Below are 13,145 nucleotides of genomic sequence, written 5' to 3'. Positions count from 1 at the left end.
GTGGTACCCAAATATTGCCTCAATTAAAAAATAAATTAATGAATTAAAAATAAGCATTCATTCATTGTGATGTTTTGGACAGGGACTGAGTCCTTCATTATTTTGCTGCACAAGAGATGTCAGGCTTGTCTTTAAAATTTCACACCTTTCACTCAATGAAGACATAAAAAACCTGTTATGATTAAAATTACTATCATTTATTCATTCAGTAATAAATTTTTTAAAGATTTATTTAATTATGCATACAAGAGCTGGGGTGCAGGCCACAGATGGGGGGAGTGAGAGGATTCACTAGACAGAGGAGGGAGCAGAACAGGCAGATCTACTGAAATCCACTGCTGAGGGGAACAGCAGGCGAGACAGGAGAGGTCTGCTGCACCATGTGGGTAGCTCCCTGGCCAGGGGTTGAACTCGTGCTGCAGTAGTTGCAGATTGCTTCATAGTGCTGTGTCTTAACCCCTTGTGCGACCAGGGAGGCCCACAGTAATAAATTTTTTGATACTTATTGTGTATTGGGTGAGATCCTACAGCTTCGAGAATCTGAGTTATCCCAGATGAAATAGGGAGCAAGAGATCATTAGTTTCATCAGAAAAAAAAAGGGGGGAGGAAACATTTTCTATTTAGGTGTCCCCAAACATAAGTCTGAGAAAATACAATCCCAAAAATGGTTTGAAATGCCTCTGGAATCTCTAGGTGGGGTGAATGGCAATGGTCTTCCCTGTACAAACCAGTTTGGTTGCTGAAGACAGTAAAATATGTACATCCAAAAATCCTCTCCAAAAATATAAATATTTCCTTAAAAGGTTTAAAGAACATGGGAATTTTATAAATAATACTTAATACCATGATCAGTATTTATCTTGAAAATATGCATTAAATTTTACAAATGATATAATTCTACATATATAAGTTCAAAGCATTAGTGCATATTACCTCTAAGGACTGAATTTAATATACAATAATACAGAACACATAAATTCTTGAGATGTCAAGAAATCATCAATGTTCACCTGAAAAATACACAAGAGATGTTAGACTAATTTTGAAACTCTACACTTGAAGCACGATGTGACATGCCTTCTAGGGACTGATGTAATAGAAACAAAGCTGCTCTTTACATTGTATTATAGAATATGTCTTAAAAAATTCATTTTATTTCCAGAAAATTCTGCAGCAGAAATAAACTTTATTTTTCAATGACTCAATAAAAAGTCATTGGAACAACTAGGATATGGAAATGGGAGAAATGGACTGGAAAACCTGCCTGCTGGAGTCTATGCAAGTGTCTTTTTACTTTTCTGTCACTATGCTACTAAACCTGCTCTTTTTTTTAAATAAATTTTATTTTTATATCCCCCTTACAATTGCAACCCCCTTATTTTGACCCCAATCCCTCCTCCCCCCCATAGAGTGTCTCTGGTTCATAATTTTTTGTTGATTTTGATTTTCACTTTCTTACAGTTATTCATTTTCCTGGTCCCTTATTTAAGTTTTCTAGATTCCTGCTATGAGTGAGACCATCCGGGATTTTTCTTTTTCTTTCTGGCTTATTTCGCTGAGCATGATCCCTTCCAGCGCCATCCATGTTGTTGCAAATTTTATGTGTTTATCTTTTTTTGAATGCTGAGTAATATTCCATGGTGTATATGTACCACATCTTCTTGATCCAGTCATCTATTTTTGGGCATTTGGGCTGTTTCCAAAGCTTAGCTATTGTAAACAGTGCTGCTATAAACAGAGGGGTGCAGTAAACCTGCTCTTTAAATTAAAAAAAAAAAAGAAATTTACTGGGAAATATGAAGTGGATCATAATGTGGCATATAAAGAAGCTATCGAGAACAAGCACAGTTATCTAGAAATTTAGGAATTTCAAGATGTTACTTAATTATTCTTTAAAGTGCTTGCTTTGGTCAAAACAATTTCATTTACTTGCGGAAAACACTACTTTACGGATCACATCTCTGAAGGCTTGTTTGACTTGCTGGTTTCTCAGGCTGTAAATGAAGGGGTTCAGCATGGGGGCAACGGAGGTGTTGAGAACAGCCACCCCTTTGGTCAGTGATGCCTTTTCTTTTGCAGAGGGGTTAGCATACATGAATATGCAGCTTCCATAAGAGATGGAAATGACAATCATGTGAGAGGAACAGGTGGAGAAAGCCTTTTTTCTCTGACTGGCAGATGGGAATCTCAAAATAGTTCTGATGATAAAGATATAAGATAAAATGACTAATGCCAAAGTGGACAGTAAAGTTACCAAAGCAAGATAAAACACAATCACTTCGAGGAGCCACGTATCTGAGCAAGACAGTTGTAAAATGGGGAAAAAGTCACACGAAAAGTGGTCGATGACATTGGAAGCACAGTAATCCAGCTGCAGGAGAAGCACGATGGGGGGGAACACTGTCAGGAAGGCGCCCACCCAGGCGCAGGCCACCAGCAGCGTGCACAGCCTCCTGCTCATGATGGTGGTGTAGTGCAGGGGCTTGCAGATGGCCACGTAGCGGTCGTAGGACATGGCTGTCAGGAGGTAGAACTCAGTCACCCCCATGAAGATAAAGAAAAATAATTGGGCTGCACAGTTGTTGTAGGAGATAGTCTTATCCCTCGTGATAATTGCCCCTAGAAATCTAGGGATGCAGACGGTTGTGAATGCGATTTCTAAGAAAGAGAAGTTGCGTAGGAAGAAATACATGGGTGTCTGAAGATGGGGGTCCAGCAAGGTTAGGGTGATGATGGTCATGTTTCCAGCGACACTTAATATGTAAGTGATAATTAAGAAGAGGAAAATCACAACTTGAAGGTGAGGGTCATCAGAAAGGCCTAGGAGGACAAACTCTGTGATCATTGTGTGGTTCATCTCCCTCCCTCCCTCCCTCTCTCTCTCTCTTTCTCTCTCTCTCTCTCCCTCCCTCCCTCCCTCTCTCTTCTCTCCCCTCTTCCCTTCTGTTTTCTTCTTAAAGATACTTAGGTAGAAAAAGTATTAAAGGGAGGACATGGAAGGATTCATTCATCATGACCATTGCCACCATTCTAAGGCGTGTTCTGTAATCCATGCCCATTGTATCTTCTTTTGATACTTCTTGTCTGTGTTATGTGTCAATACATATTTGTGAGTGCTTTATTTACTGGTTTCGTATTTAAAATCTAGGAGGAGAATTTAGAAAATCTTCATACAATAGGCCACATCCCTGAGAGATGATAAGTAAAATCAATACTTCTTCTTCGTCTGATTTTTTTGGTGAAACAATAAGAAGAAATTGGATTTTTTTTTTCTTTTCAACCATGTATTTATTAGAGAATACGACCACCTGAAAACAGAAATGGATGATTTTAATTTCATCGAAAGGTAAAAAGTGAAACATAGACGACTAAAGTAATCCATTATGCTTTTTGTAATAGACTTCAGTTTATGACCACTTTGCATTCTTTTCTTTACTTATTAAAATTAGATCAATAAATTTATAATTTTTAGCTTATACATTTTCAATTTTGCTTTTAAAGTTATGTAACTTTTAAGTTTATATATAAATTTATAGCTATAAATTTAAAACTCACATACAAAATTAAATTTAATAATTTATATTAATATGATGGGTAAAATATCAAACTCATGACAGCATACTATACATACTTCATAGTATATGTTATATAGTAGTATATCTTTAGTTTAATATAGAATATGCAACCTGATTACCTTATTTCACAAATAGAAAACATTCGCTAACTTATTGGTTTGTCTTATAATTCCATTGAAATCACTAATACTTGACATCTATGATTTGCTAGAAATGTAGAAACTTTTTTATTTTTGAGTTTGAAAGGAACATACAGTATTTATCTGTTTTCATTGTGTACTGACGCCCAAGTTGGAAAGTAACTACTTGCCTCGGAGCTTAGCAGCTCTGTCTCCCAGTGAGTCGCCCAGTGTCTTTTCCATCTGCACGTCCTTCTTTTGTGCTATTTCATTATATGAAAAAATTGTTTTATTCCTTTGCAGTTTTTATCCACACATACCTGTTACCTTGTGACAGTTGTTTTACATATCAGATTTCTGTTGTGAAGGATAACATGTAAAATCACTTCCTCTTGGCCAGATGATAACAAAATTCACACTAATCAAGTTTGATTTTATTTTTTCTCTTATTTTATGATTGTTCAAAGAAAATAGTTCAGGAAACAAAAATGGAATGCCGAAGCCTTAATAAGATTTAGAAATATACTATAATCCTTTTCAAGAATATTGATCTAAGAGCTTAAAAAATAGTATTTTAAGAGTGAACTGAGAGGGACATGGCCATATTTGGTATTCTGAGTATTAATTTTTAAACTAGAATCTGGGTTCCCTCTTGTTGCTTTCACAGCTCAAATTTTTGAAGTCTACTTGTTTTGTCTTAAGAAGAGAGTTGTATGTTGATTTCCTGGGAACAAGGCAAAGTCCAGGCCACATCTCTGCTATATTAGAGACCATGAGGGAATATGGAACCATCCTTGATTCTCAGTAGCCACCACTGTCTTGCCTACAGTGAATCTCCCCTGAGAATGTTTATAATTCTGTTTCCCACAGAGGACTTGAAATGTTGACTTCTACAAATAATTACTTCCATTAATGAAAATTACTTAATATTTCATAAGTAATCAAAAAAATTATGAAGGCTACTTTCTTATAAAAGTAAAATTTGTAATTTAATTTATATTTAATCAACTTGAAAGTTTTATATATATATATATATATACACACTCATTTTGTTACTTATCATTCAGCTTTGTTAGTGTCATGTCATTACAAAAGAAGACTGAAAATTTTAAATGATATAATAATGGATGTGTTTCTTTCACAATTTCAAAAACTGTTATTACTAATATTATCTAATTTAATACATATTACAAATATTGTATTTAATGGCAATGTCAATTTTGTCCATCTTATTGTTTATCTTGGACTTCCATTTATCATATTTAGCATTCTAATTAGAAACACAAAAAATTCAATTCTTTTGTTTTTGAAATTTTGTTGAGTGAAATATTATTAATTTTCTTTATTGATGTTCTTTATCTTTTCCACAAATGTTTTTTCTTACTGGGTTGCTACATGCAGAAGAAAGAAGCTTGACCACTACCTCACACTATGCACATAAACCAACTCAAAATGGATTAATGAACTAGACATAAGACCTGAAACCATAAAATATATAGAAGGAAATATAGGCGAAACACTACATGACATACACCTCAGCAACATCTTTAAAGACTCATCACCCACAGCAGTGATAGAAAAGGCAAAGATAAACTGCTGGGACTACATCAAATTAAAGAGCTCTGTACAGCAAAAGAGACAGTAACCAAAACAAAGAGACACCCCACCGACTGGAAGAAAATTTTTGCACACAACACTAATGATAAAGGACTGATCACAAAAATCTACAAAGAGCTGAAAAGACTCAATAAAAAGAAATTAAATAATCCAGTCAAAAAATGGGCAGAGGAGCTAAAAAGGAACTTCTCCAAAAAGGAAATGCAAATCAAAAGTACAATGAGATACCATCTTACACCAGTGAGAATGGCACATATTAAAAAAACTAGCTACAACAAACATTGGCAAGGATGTGGAGAGAAAGGAACTCTCCTGCACTGCTGGTGGGAGTGCAAACTGGTCCAAGCACTGTGGAGAGCTGTGTGGAGATTCCTCAACCTGCTGAAGATGGAGCTTCCATATGATCCAGCAATTCCACTCCTAGGTATTTAACCAAAGGGCACAGAAACATTAATTCCAAAGGGCACCTGCACCCCTATGTTTATAGCAGCACTATTTACAATAGCTAAGCTTTGGAAACAGCCCAAATGCCCAAGAATAGATGACTGGTTCAAGAAGATGTGGTACATATACACAATGGAATATTACTCAGCAATCTAAAAAGATAAACTCATGCAATTTGCAGCAACATGGATCGAGCTGGAAAGTATCATGCTTAGCAAGATAAGCCAGAAAGAAAAAGAAAAATGCTGGATGGTCTCACTCATAGCAGGAATTTAGGGGAGGGGAGGAGGGATTAGCGTCAAAATAAGGGGGGGGTGGTGGAATTGTATGGGGAATATAACCAAGATGAAAATGCATGCATTGTGCAAAAATGAAAAATGATGTAAAAATATATATAAAATAAAATGAAGTAAGATAAATAAAAAAAAATAGTGGGGCTTCCCTGGTGGCCCAAGGGGTTGAGCACAGCACTATGAAGCAATCTGCAGCCTCTGCAGCATGAGTTTGATCCCTGGATCCCCATCCAGCCAGTGAGCAACCCACATGATGCAACAGACCTCTCCTGACTCACCCACTGCTCCCCTCGGCAGTGGATTTCAGTGGATCTGCCTGTTCTTCTCCCCACTCTGTCTCTGGTGAATCCTCTCACCCTCCCGCACTTCTGACTGTACTCAGTGCTTGTGTAAAATGAATAAATAAATTTAAAAAAAAATAGTGGGTACTGGGCAAATAGAGGCAGCCGGTATGAAAAAAATGTTTTTTCTTTATTGATATAAAATTAATTTACAGCACTGTGTGTGATTTAGGGGAATAGGTTCACATCTTTTCAGACATATTTTACCACACTAACTCACAATCAAAGCACACACTCCCTCACCCGAAGCCATAGGGACCCCTCCCCTGTGTGTTCCCACCCCCATTCTCCTCACACTCCAGCAACAGTATATCTAGGGTTTGTTTGGATTCAGTTTTGTCAGTTTCTTTGTTTTTTTTTTCTCCCCCTGTATTCCACATATGAGTAAAATCATCTGGTTTTGTCGTTTTTCTTCTGACTTATTTCACGTAACATAATCGCCTCTAGTTCATTCCATGTTGAAATGGCAAGAGTTCATTTTTGTTTTAATTGCTGAGTTCTATTCCATTCTGTGTATATCTTCTGTGTATATTGATTTCCTTGCCATTGGGATCAAGTCCCCAAAGATGTCCCTGCAACCAATGCTGTAGCATAATTTTGCCTATGTTTTCGTCTATGTATTTTATGGTTTTAGGTCTTACATCCAACTTTGACACTTTTTTAAAAAAGATTTTTTATTATTATTTATTTTTGCATAGAAGAACTGGGGTTTAGGCCAGAGGTGATAGGTGAGAGGATTCACCAGGGGAGGAGAACAGGTGGATCTACTGAAATACACTGCTGAGGGGAGCAGCTTACGATTCAGGAGAGGTCTGCTGTGCCATGTCGATCAGCTCCCTGCCCAGGGATAGAACTCAGGCCATAGAGGTGATAAGACAACCTCTATGAGGCAACCACTAGGCCACCAAGGACGCCCAACTTTGACATATTTTGAGTTAGTTTCTGTGTATGGTGTCATTTTTCTGCATGTGGTTGTACAATTTGCCAGCACCATTTATTAAAGAGACTTTTCTTTTTTCACTATGTTGTGTATGAATTGTCCATATAAATGTGGGTGTATTTCTGGGTTCTCAGTTCTATTCCATTTGTCTGTGTGTCTATTTTTACCCTAATACCATACTGTTTTTATTGTTATGACAGTTGTCTACTAGAGTTTGAAGTCTGGGATTGTGAAGTCCTGCGCTTTTTTTTTTGGTCAAGATTGCTTTGTCTATTTGGGGTCTTTTGTGGTTCTGTATAAATTTTAATAATGTTGCTCTATTTCTTTGAAGAATTCTGTTTGAAACTTTGATGGGCTTACATTGAAACTATGTGTTGCTTTGGGTAATATAGACACTTTAGCAATGTTAATTCTTCCAGTCCATAAACATGCACTATCTTTTGATTTTCTTGTGTTTTCTTCTATTCCTTATAACAATAACTTATCTTTTCCATTGAATAGTCTTTCACCTTTGGTAGGTTTATTCCTAGGTATTTAATGCTTTTTTGTTGTCCTATAAAAGAGATTATTTTCTTGATTTCTTTCTCTTTGGTTCATTATTTGCATATTCGAATGCAAATAATAATTTTGTGTATTGATTTTGTAGCCCATCCTTTATATTTCCTCTAAGTATGCTTTTGTTGTATCCCAGAAGTTAATTTAGGTCATGTCTTCATGATATATTCATGTATTCAGGTATATTTTAATTTCTTCTTTGATTTCTTCATTAACTCTGTAGCTATTTGGTAACCTGTTGTTTGCTATTCAATCTCCACATATTAGAGGTTTTTTCCTGCTTTCTTTTGGTGATGATTTCAAATTCAATACCACTGTGATTAAAGATAAATATCTTTAGCATTTTATTTTATCTATTTAAATAGGCTGTTGCTGGCTTCTGCATGGACTCAGATCTGCTTTGTGGTAGCATAGGGCAGGCAGGGATATAGAGGGACCAAATGTGTGTGTTGGTGACTTAGGGAAACATTCACAACTTTTCTCTAACATTCTGAATATTCTTTACTTTTTTATCACTTTTTAAATAACACTCAGTAAATAATTGAATGTAACATAATGAGCATTAGAAATGTTGTGCCATTAATTAAATTATAATATATTTTCTATTGCAAAAAATCATTATATGATTTGTCTTTTGTGTCCATGATTCCTATTTCAGCTTTACACATACATGCATACGCATACATGCAGGCACACAGACACATTTTTTTCCCAAAATATTAAAGCATTAAGCAGAATAAGTGGAAGAGTTTTAAAAGATGTAATCCCAATTGTATAGATAATGTAAAATTTTGCTTTGTATGAGAAATAACGTCACCTGTCTGAAACCCCAAAACTGATGCAGACACTTGAAGTCCAACAGGAAATGAAACTTTACACCCTGCAAGACAGTGTCTGCAAATTGGCAGACATACTAATACACGTTTTTATTCAGTTTATATACCCTAGTGTGCAAGTCCCTGCCTCTTTCATTGGCTGAGTACCGAGGGGCTTAGCATCTTCCCCACTGGTCACCTAAATTCCTTCCCATAATTGGTAATATGCATTAAAACCCTTTTGTTTCTTTTGGGGTCATCTGGCCTGTTTTGTGCAATCTCAGTGCAGCTTTGCTTGGCTTTGAAATTCCATTTTACTTAGAAATATCAGTTACACCCTGGGGTCTGCGCTCCTGTGGTCATCACACCTGCAGTTTGCGGCTGGAGGGGGCAGTGGTTAGTAGCTTCTCATTTTACCTGAAAATAGAAAACTGACCAAGCAGCATTTCTTTCACTTTGTTACGAAGCTTTTGTTTTTTACAAAACTTAAATGATTTGTTATGTTCTAAAATATATACATATATAGCTTGAAACGGGGTGTGAATCCAAATGTGTGTGTATGTACGTATGTGTCGTCGTTTTTGGAGTCAGTGGATTTGGGGTGCAGGATCCTTGGGTTCACTCTGGGAAAGGTTTCACCAGAGCTTCCCTTTCAGTGGCACGTGGTGAGTTTCCCCGGCGAGTTTCTCCACGAGACAGAGACAGCTGCTGTATTTAAAGAACAGATTTATTAGGAAAAGGAGCAAAAGAGTAAAGGACACTTGTATAGACACAAGCGGGCAGGAAGAGCTGCCCAGAAAGGTCCAGGTTTGCTGAGAGGGGCCTGCAGGGTAGCAGGTGGGTGGCCTTGAGGAGAGCGGCCACTGCTAAGGGAGGTCAGTGAGGAGAAGCCGTGGCAGGCACAGGTCACCGGCAGGCAGGGGGGCTGCTGCCCAGCAGAGGAGAAAGTGGGTGAAAAGAGGCACCTGCATAGACACAGGTGGGCAGAGCGATTGCTGCCGCAGGCTGTGCAGATACTGCACTGAAATAGTCTTGTTCTGTTTGGGAGGGGTCACTCCTTGTGAGCCTTTTGGTTAGTTGCTGATTTGGGATAACCCTGCAGAATCTGAAAGAGTCCACAATGGGCTCAATCTCCATATCTTTACCTTTGGGGTCTGTTGGGCTCAATCTCCATATCTTACCCTTGGGCCTGTGTTCTAGACACTCCCTGCAGCATCTGATACCTGCTTGGGTCTTTTGCTTTGTAATCTAGGCTTGGGTTTCTAAGGATCTTGGTTTCTATAGCTGGGTCCATGGCCCTGCTAATCCTGTCTACCCCCACCTCCAGCTCTTGGCATTTTGTGAGGTTTCTGGTCTTGTGTGCACCTCCTTTTCAGTTTTTTTAATTCTTGTCCTCCATCATATGTATGTATGTATCATCTACTGACATCTCTCTGTATAGAGAGAAAGAAAGAGAGGAAGATAGGTAGATAGATATTTTATATAGATATACAGATAAATATAAGGGCCTCCCTGGTGGAGCAGCTGTTGAATGCTGGGCTGCGAAGCTACCCGCAGCCTCTGTAGCGCCGGTTCGATCCCCGGCAGTGGGGAGAGGGTCCCACATGGCTCGCAGACCTCTCCTGCCGCCCGCTGCTCCCCTCAGCAGTACACTTCGTCAGTCTGCCTGTTCTGCTCCCCACTCTGGCTCTGGTGAATTCTGTCACCCTCCCGCGCTTCTGACTGTACCCCAGTGCTTGTATAAATAAATAAATAAATAAATGATTAAAAAAATTTATTAAAATAAAAAAAAGCTATACAAATAAATATAGATGTTTTAGTGTAAGCAGAAAGCAGAGCTTATAACTATGGAATTAAGGAAAGTAAATTAGTACATTTTAAAGTATGTTCATGTGCACATTTCTCTCTCTCTGTGTGTGTGTGTGTGTGTGTGTGTGGAGAGAGAGAGAGAGAGAAACAGAATTATTACGGGATATGGAAATATGGAAGTTTATTTAGCATGTATGCCAACAAAATTATATATTATTAATGTTCTATGCATTATACCAATAGATAACTTATATAGACATATCCTATGAAAGTGAGCAGCAAGTAATGTTCTTTGTTTTTTAAATGAACACATACACATCTCTCAATAAGTTATGCCATTTAATTTTTTTCTAGAGGAGCTGCAAGAATATGAAAAGAATTTCTATCAAACAAATCAAACTCATAAAATTATACATTTTGTGTATAGCAACAAAAATATATAAAAATTTATAGTTTCTCCAACCTGGTGATATTTTTACACAAAACGCAAAACACTGTTTTACTTTTTTACAGAATTATTGTTTGAGAAGTAGCAGCGAATAAAATGTTGAGAGAAACATTAGAAACACAAGAGAAAATTAATTTAAAATGAACATTGTGTTAAACAAAGTGTTTCTGTACACTCTAGAAAGAGAATGAAATAATGAGGAGATCATTCTTATTTTATTTTATATAGTTTTAAAAATTTATTTATTTTTATACACGAACTGGGGTACAGGCCAGATGTGCTGGAGGGGGAGAGGATTCACCAGAGACAGAGCAGGGACCAGAACAGGCAGACTGACTAAGTACACTGCTGAGGGGAGCAGCGGACGAGGCAGGAGAGGTCTGCTCACCATGTGGGATTCTCGCCAGCTGGCCAGGGATTCAATGGGCACTTCAGAGGCTGTGGACAGCTTCACAGCCCAGTGCTCAACCACCTGTGCCACCAGGGAGGCCCCATTCTTATTTTAAATAGGTGCTAAAAGCCCATGTTCCTATGTTAAAAACTGCTCTGTAATGTCTCCCATTAATTAGGCCACATCATTTCATTTGCTTGTGGAAGAAAGTCTTCCTTGCCATGTCCATGAAGGCTCGCTTCACTTGCTGATTTCTTAAGCTATAAATAAAGGGGTTCAGCATGGGAGCTACTGAGGTGTTTAGCACAGCAACCCCCTTGCTCAAAGACATCCTTTCTTGTGCTGAGGGCTTGATGTACATAAAAATGCAGCTGCCATAAGAGATAGAAATGACAATCATGTGGGAGGAACATGTGGAGAATGCCTTTGTCCTCTGACTGGTAGAAGGAATTCTTAAAATTGTCCTGATAATATATATGTAGGACAGGATTATCAGTGCCAATGTGAACATTAAAGTAAAGACAGCACAGGAGAATCCCATCATTTCTAGGAATTTTGTGTCTGAGCAAGAAAGTTGTAGTAGAGGGAAATAATCACAGGTAAAATGGTCAATAATATTAGACTTACAGTAATCAAGATTTAAGAGCAACATGAGTGCAGGAAATATGATTAAGAACGAAATTAGCCAGGAAGAGAAGACAAGTAATATACAGACTTTACGGCTCATGATTGTCATGTAGTGCAGGGGTTTGCAGATGGCGATATAACGGTCATAGGACATGGCGGCCAGAAGGTAAAATTCAGTAACTCCTAAGAGAATGAAGAAAAATAACTGAGCAATACAATCATTAAAAGAAATGGTTTTATCTCCAGAAATAATGGTGCACAGGAACTTAGGGATACTGACAGTTGTGAATGAAACTTCTAATAAGGAGAAATTTCTGAGGAAGAAATACATGGGGGTCTGAAGATGGGAGTCCAGCAGCGTGAGTGTGATAATGGTCAGGTTTCCAGTGATGCTAAGCATGTAGGTGATGAACAGAAAGATAAAGATCACAGCCTGAAACTTTGGGTCATCTGACAGTCCTAAGAGGATAAACTCTGTTATTTCTGTATGATTTATCATTCTTCAGTTGCTTAATTTTTTTCCTGCTGGACCTATAGGAGAAAACACAAAGAAGACACTTGAAGAGTGGATTACTAATATTCAAATGTGGAGCCAGAACTTGCCTGAATTAATATTTAACAGGTGAAAACTCTGGTCAAGATGGGTTTAAAAACTGGAAGTGGTAGGGCTGGGTTTGTTTCCAGAATTCTCTGCTCCAGATACTACCTGTGAACTTTCAAAGATGTGCCCACAAGATATCTTCCCAATTGGAACCATCTTTGTGTTATTGTTTCAAGACCTATGCAAGTTTCCCATTCTGTATAAATTAAAAGTTTAGTTACATGGAGAACCCTCAAAAAAAGGGAAAGATACTTTATTTTTAAGTGACTTTTGTCCCCAGCCATCTATCTATCTATCCACTTTTGCTAATACCTTTCAATATCTGCTGCTGCTACTTCACTGAAATTCAAAACACTAAAATCATTGTGACCAGCAACTCAGGAATACAGGGAAACAAGAGGTAGAAATTAATATAGGCTGGGATGGCTTCGAAGTGAGGTTGAATACATTTGAATCCCTGGCAATACTTCATGATGTTTCAGATGATCTAGATATCATTTTTCTGAACTTTATTCCTATACAACCGATTTCCCTTTCTTTATAAAATAATAGTAATTTAATATAATTAA

The 13,145-nt window shown here is 37.5% G+C and overlaps 2 protein-coding genes across 2 annotated transcripts; both read right to left on the bottom strand.

Annotated features, from left to right (window-relative positions):
* Positions 1-1,922: 1,922 nt before the first annotated feature.
* On the bottom strand, positions 1,923-2,858 carry LOC119248448 (olfactory receptor 6C3). Its single transcript, XM_037515403.1, has one exon. It carries the CDS (start codon positions 2,856-2,858, stop codon positions 1,923-1,925), a length of 936 nt encoding a protein of 311 aa, XP_037371300.1.
* An 8,660-nt stretch (positions 2,859-11,518) lies between these two features.
* LOC119248446 (olfactory receptor 6C1) lies at positions 11,519-12,503 on the bottom strand. Its single transcript, XM_037515402.1, has one exon. It carries the CDS (start codon positions 12,472-12,474, stop codon positions 11,533-11,535), a length of 942 nt encoding a protein of 313 aa, XP_037371299.1. The 5' UTR covers positions 12,475-12,503; the 3' UTR covers positions 11,519-11,532.
* Positions 12,504-13,145: the final 642 nt, after the last annotated feature.

Source organism: Talpa occidentalis, unplaced genomic scaffold, assembly GCF_014898055.3.
Source record: "Talpa occidentalis isolate TD23 unplaced genomic scaffold, MPIMG_talOcc4v2.1 talOcc4.16, whole genome shotgun sequence".
Classification (NCBI taxonomy): Eukaryota; Metazoa; Chordata; class Mammalia; order Eulipotyphla; family Talpidae; genus Talpa; species Talpa occidentalis.
Note: the sequence above shows the minus strand (reverse complement) of the source record. Positions and strands in the feature narration are given on the sequence as shown.

Bases quoted from the DNA above. Each gene is read 5' to 3' on its own strand.
- LOC119248448 (XM_037515403.1), bottom strand. From the start codon at position 2,858: ATGAACCACACAATGATCACAGAGTTTGTCCTCCTAGGCCTTTCTGAT.
- LOC119248446 (XM_037515402.1), bottom strand. From the start codon at position 12,474: ATGATAAATCATACAGAAATAACAGAGTTTATCCTCTTAGGACTGTCA.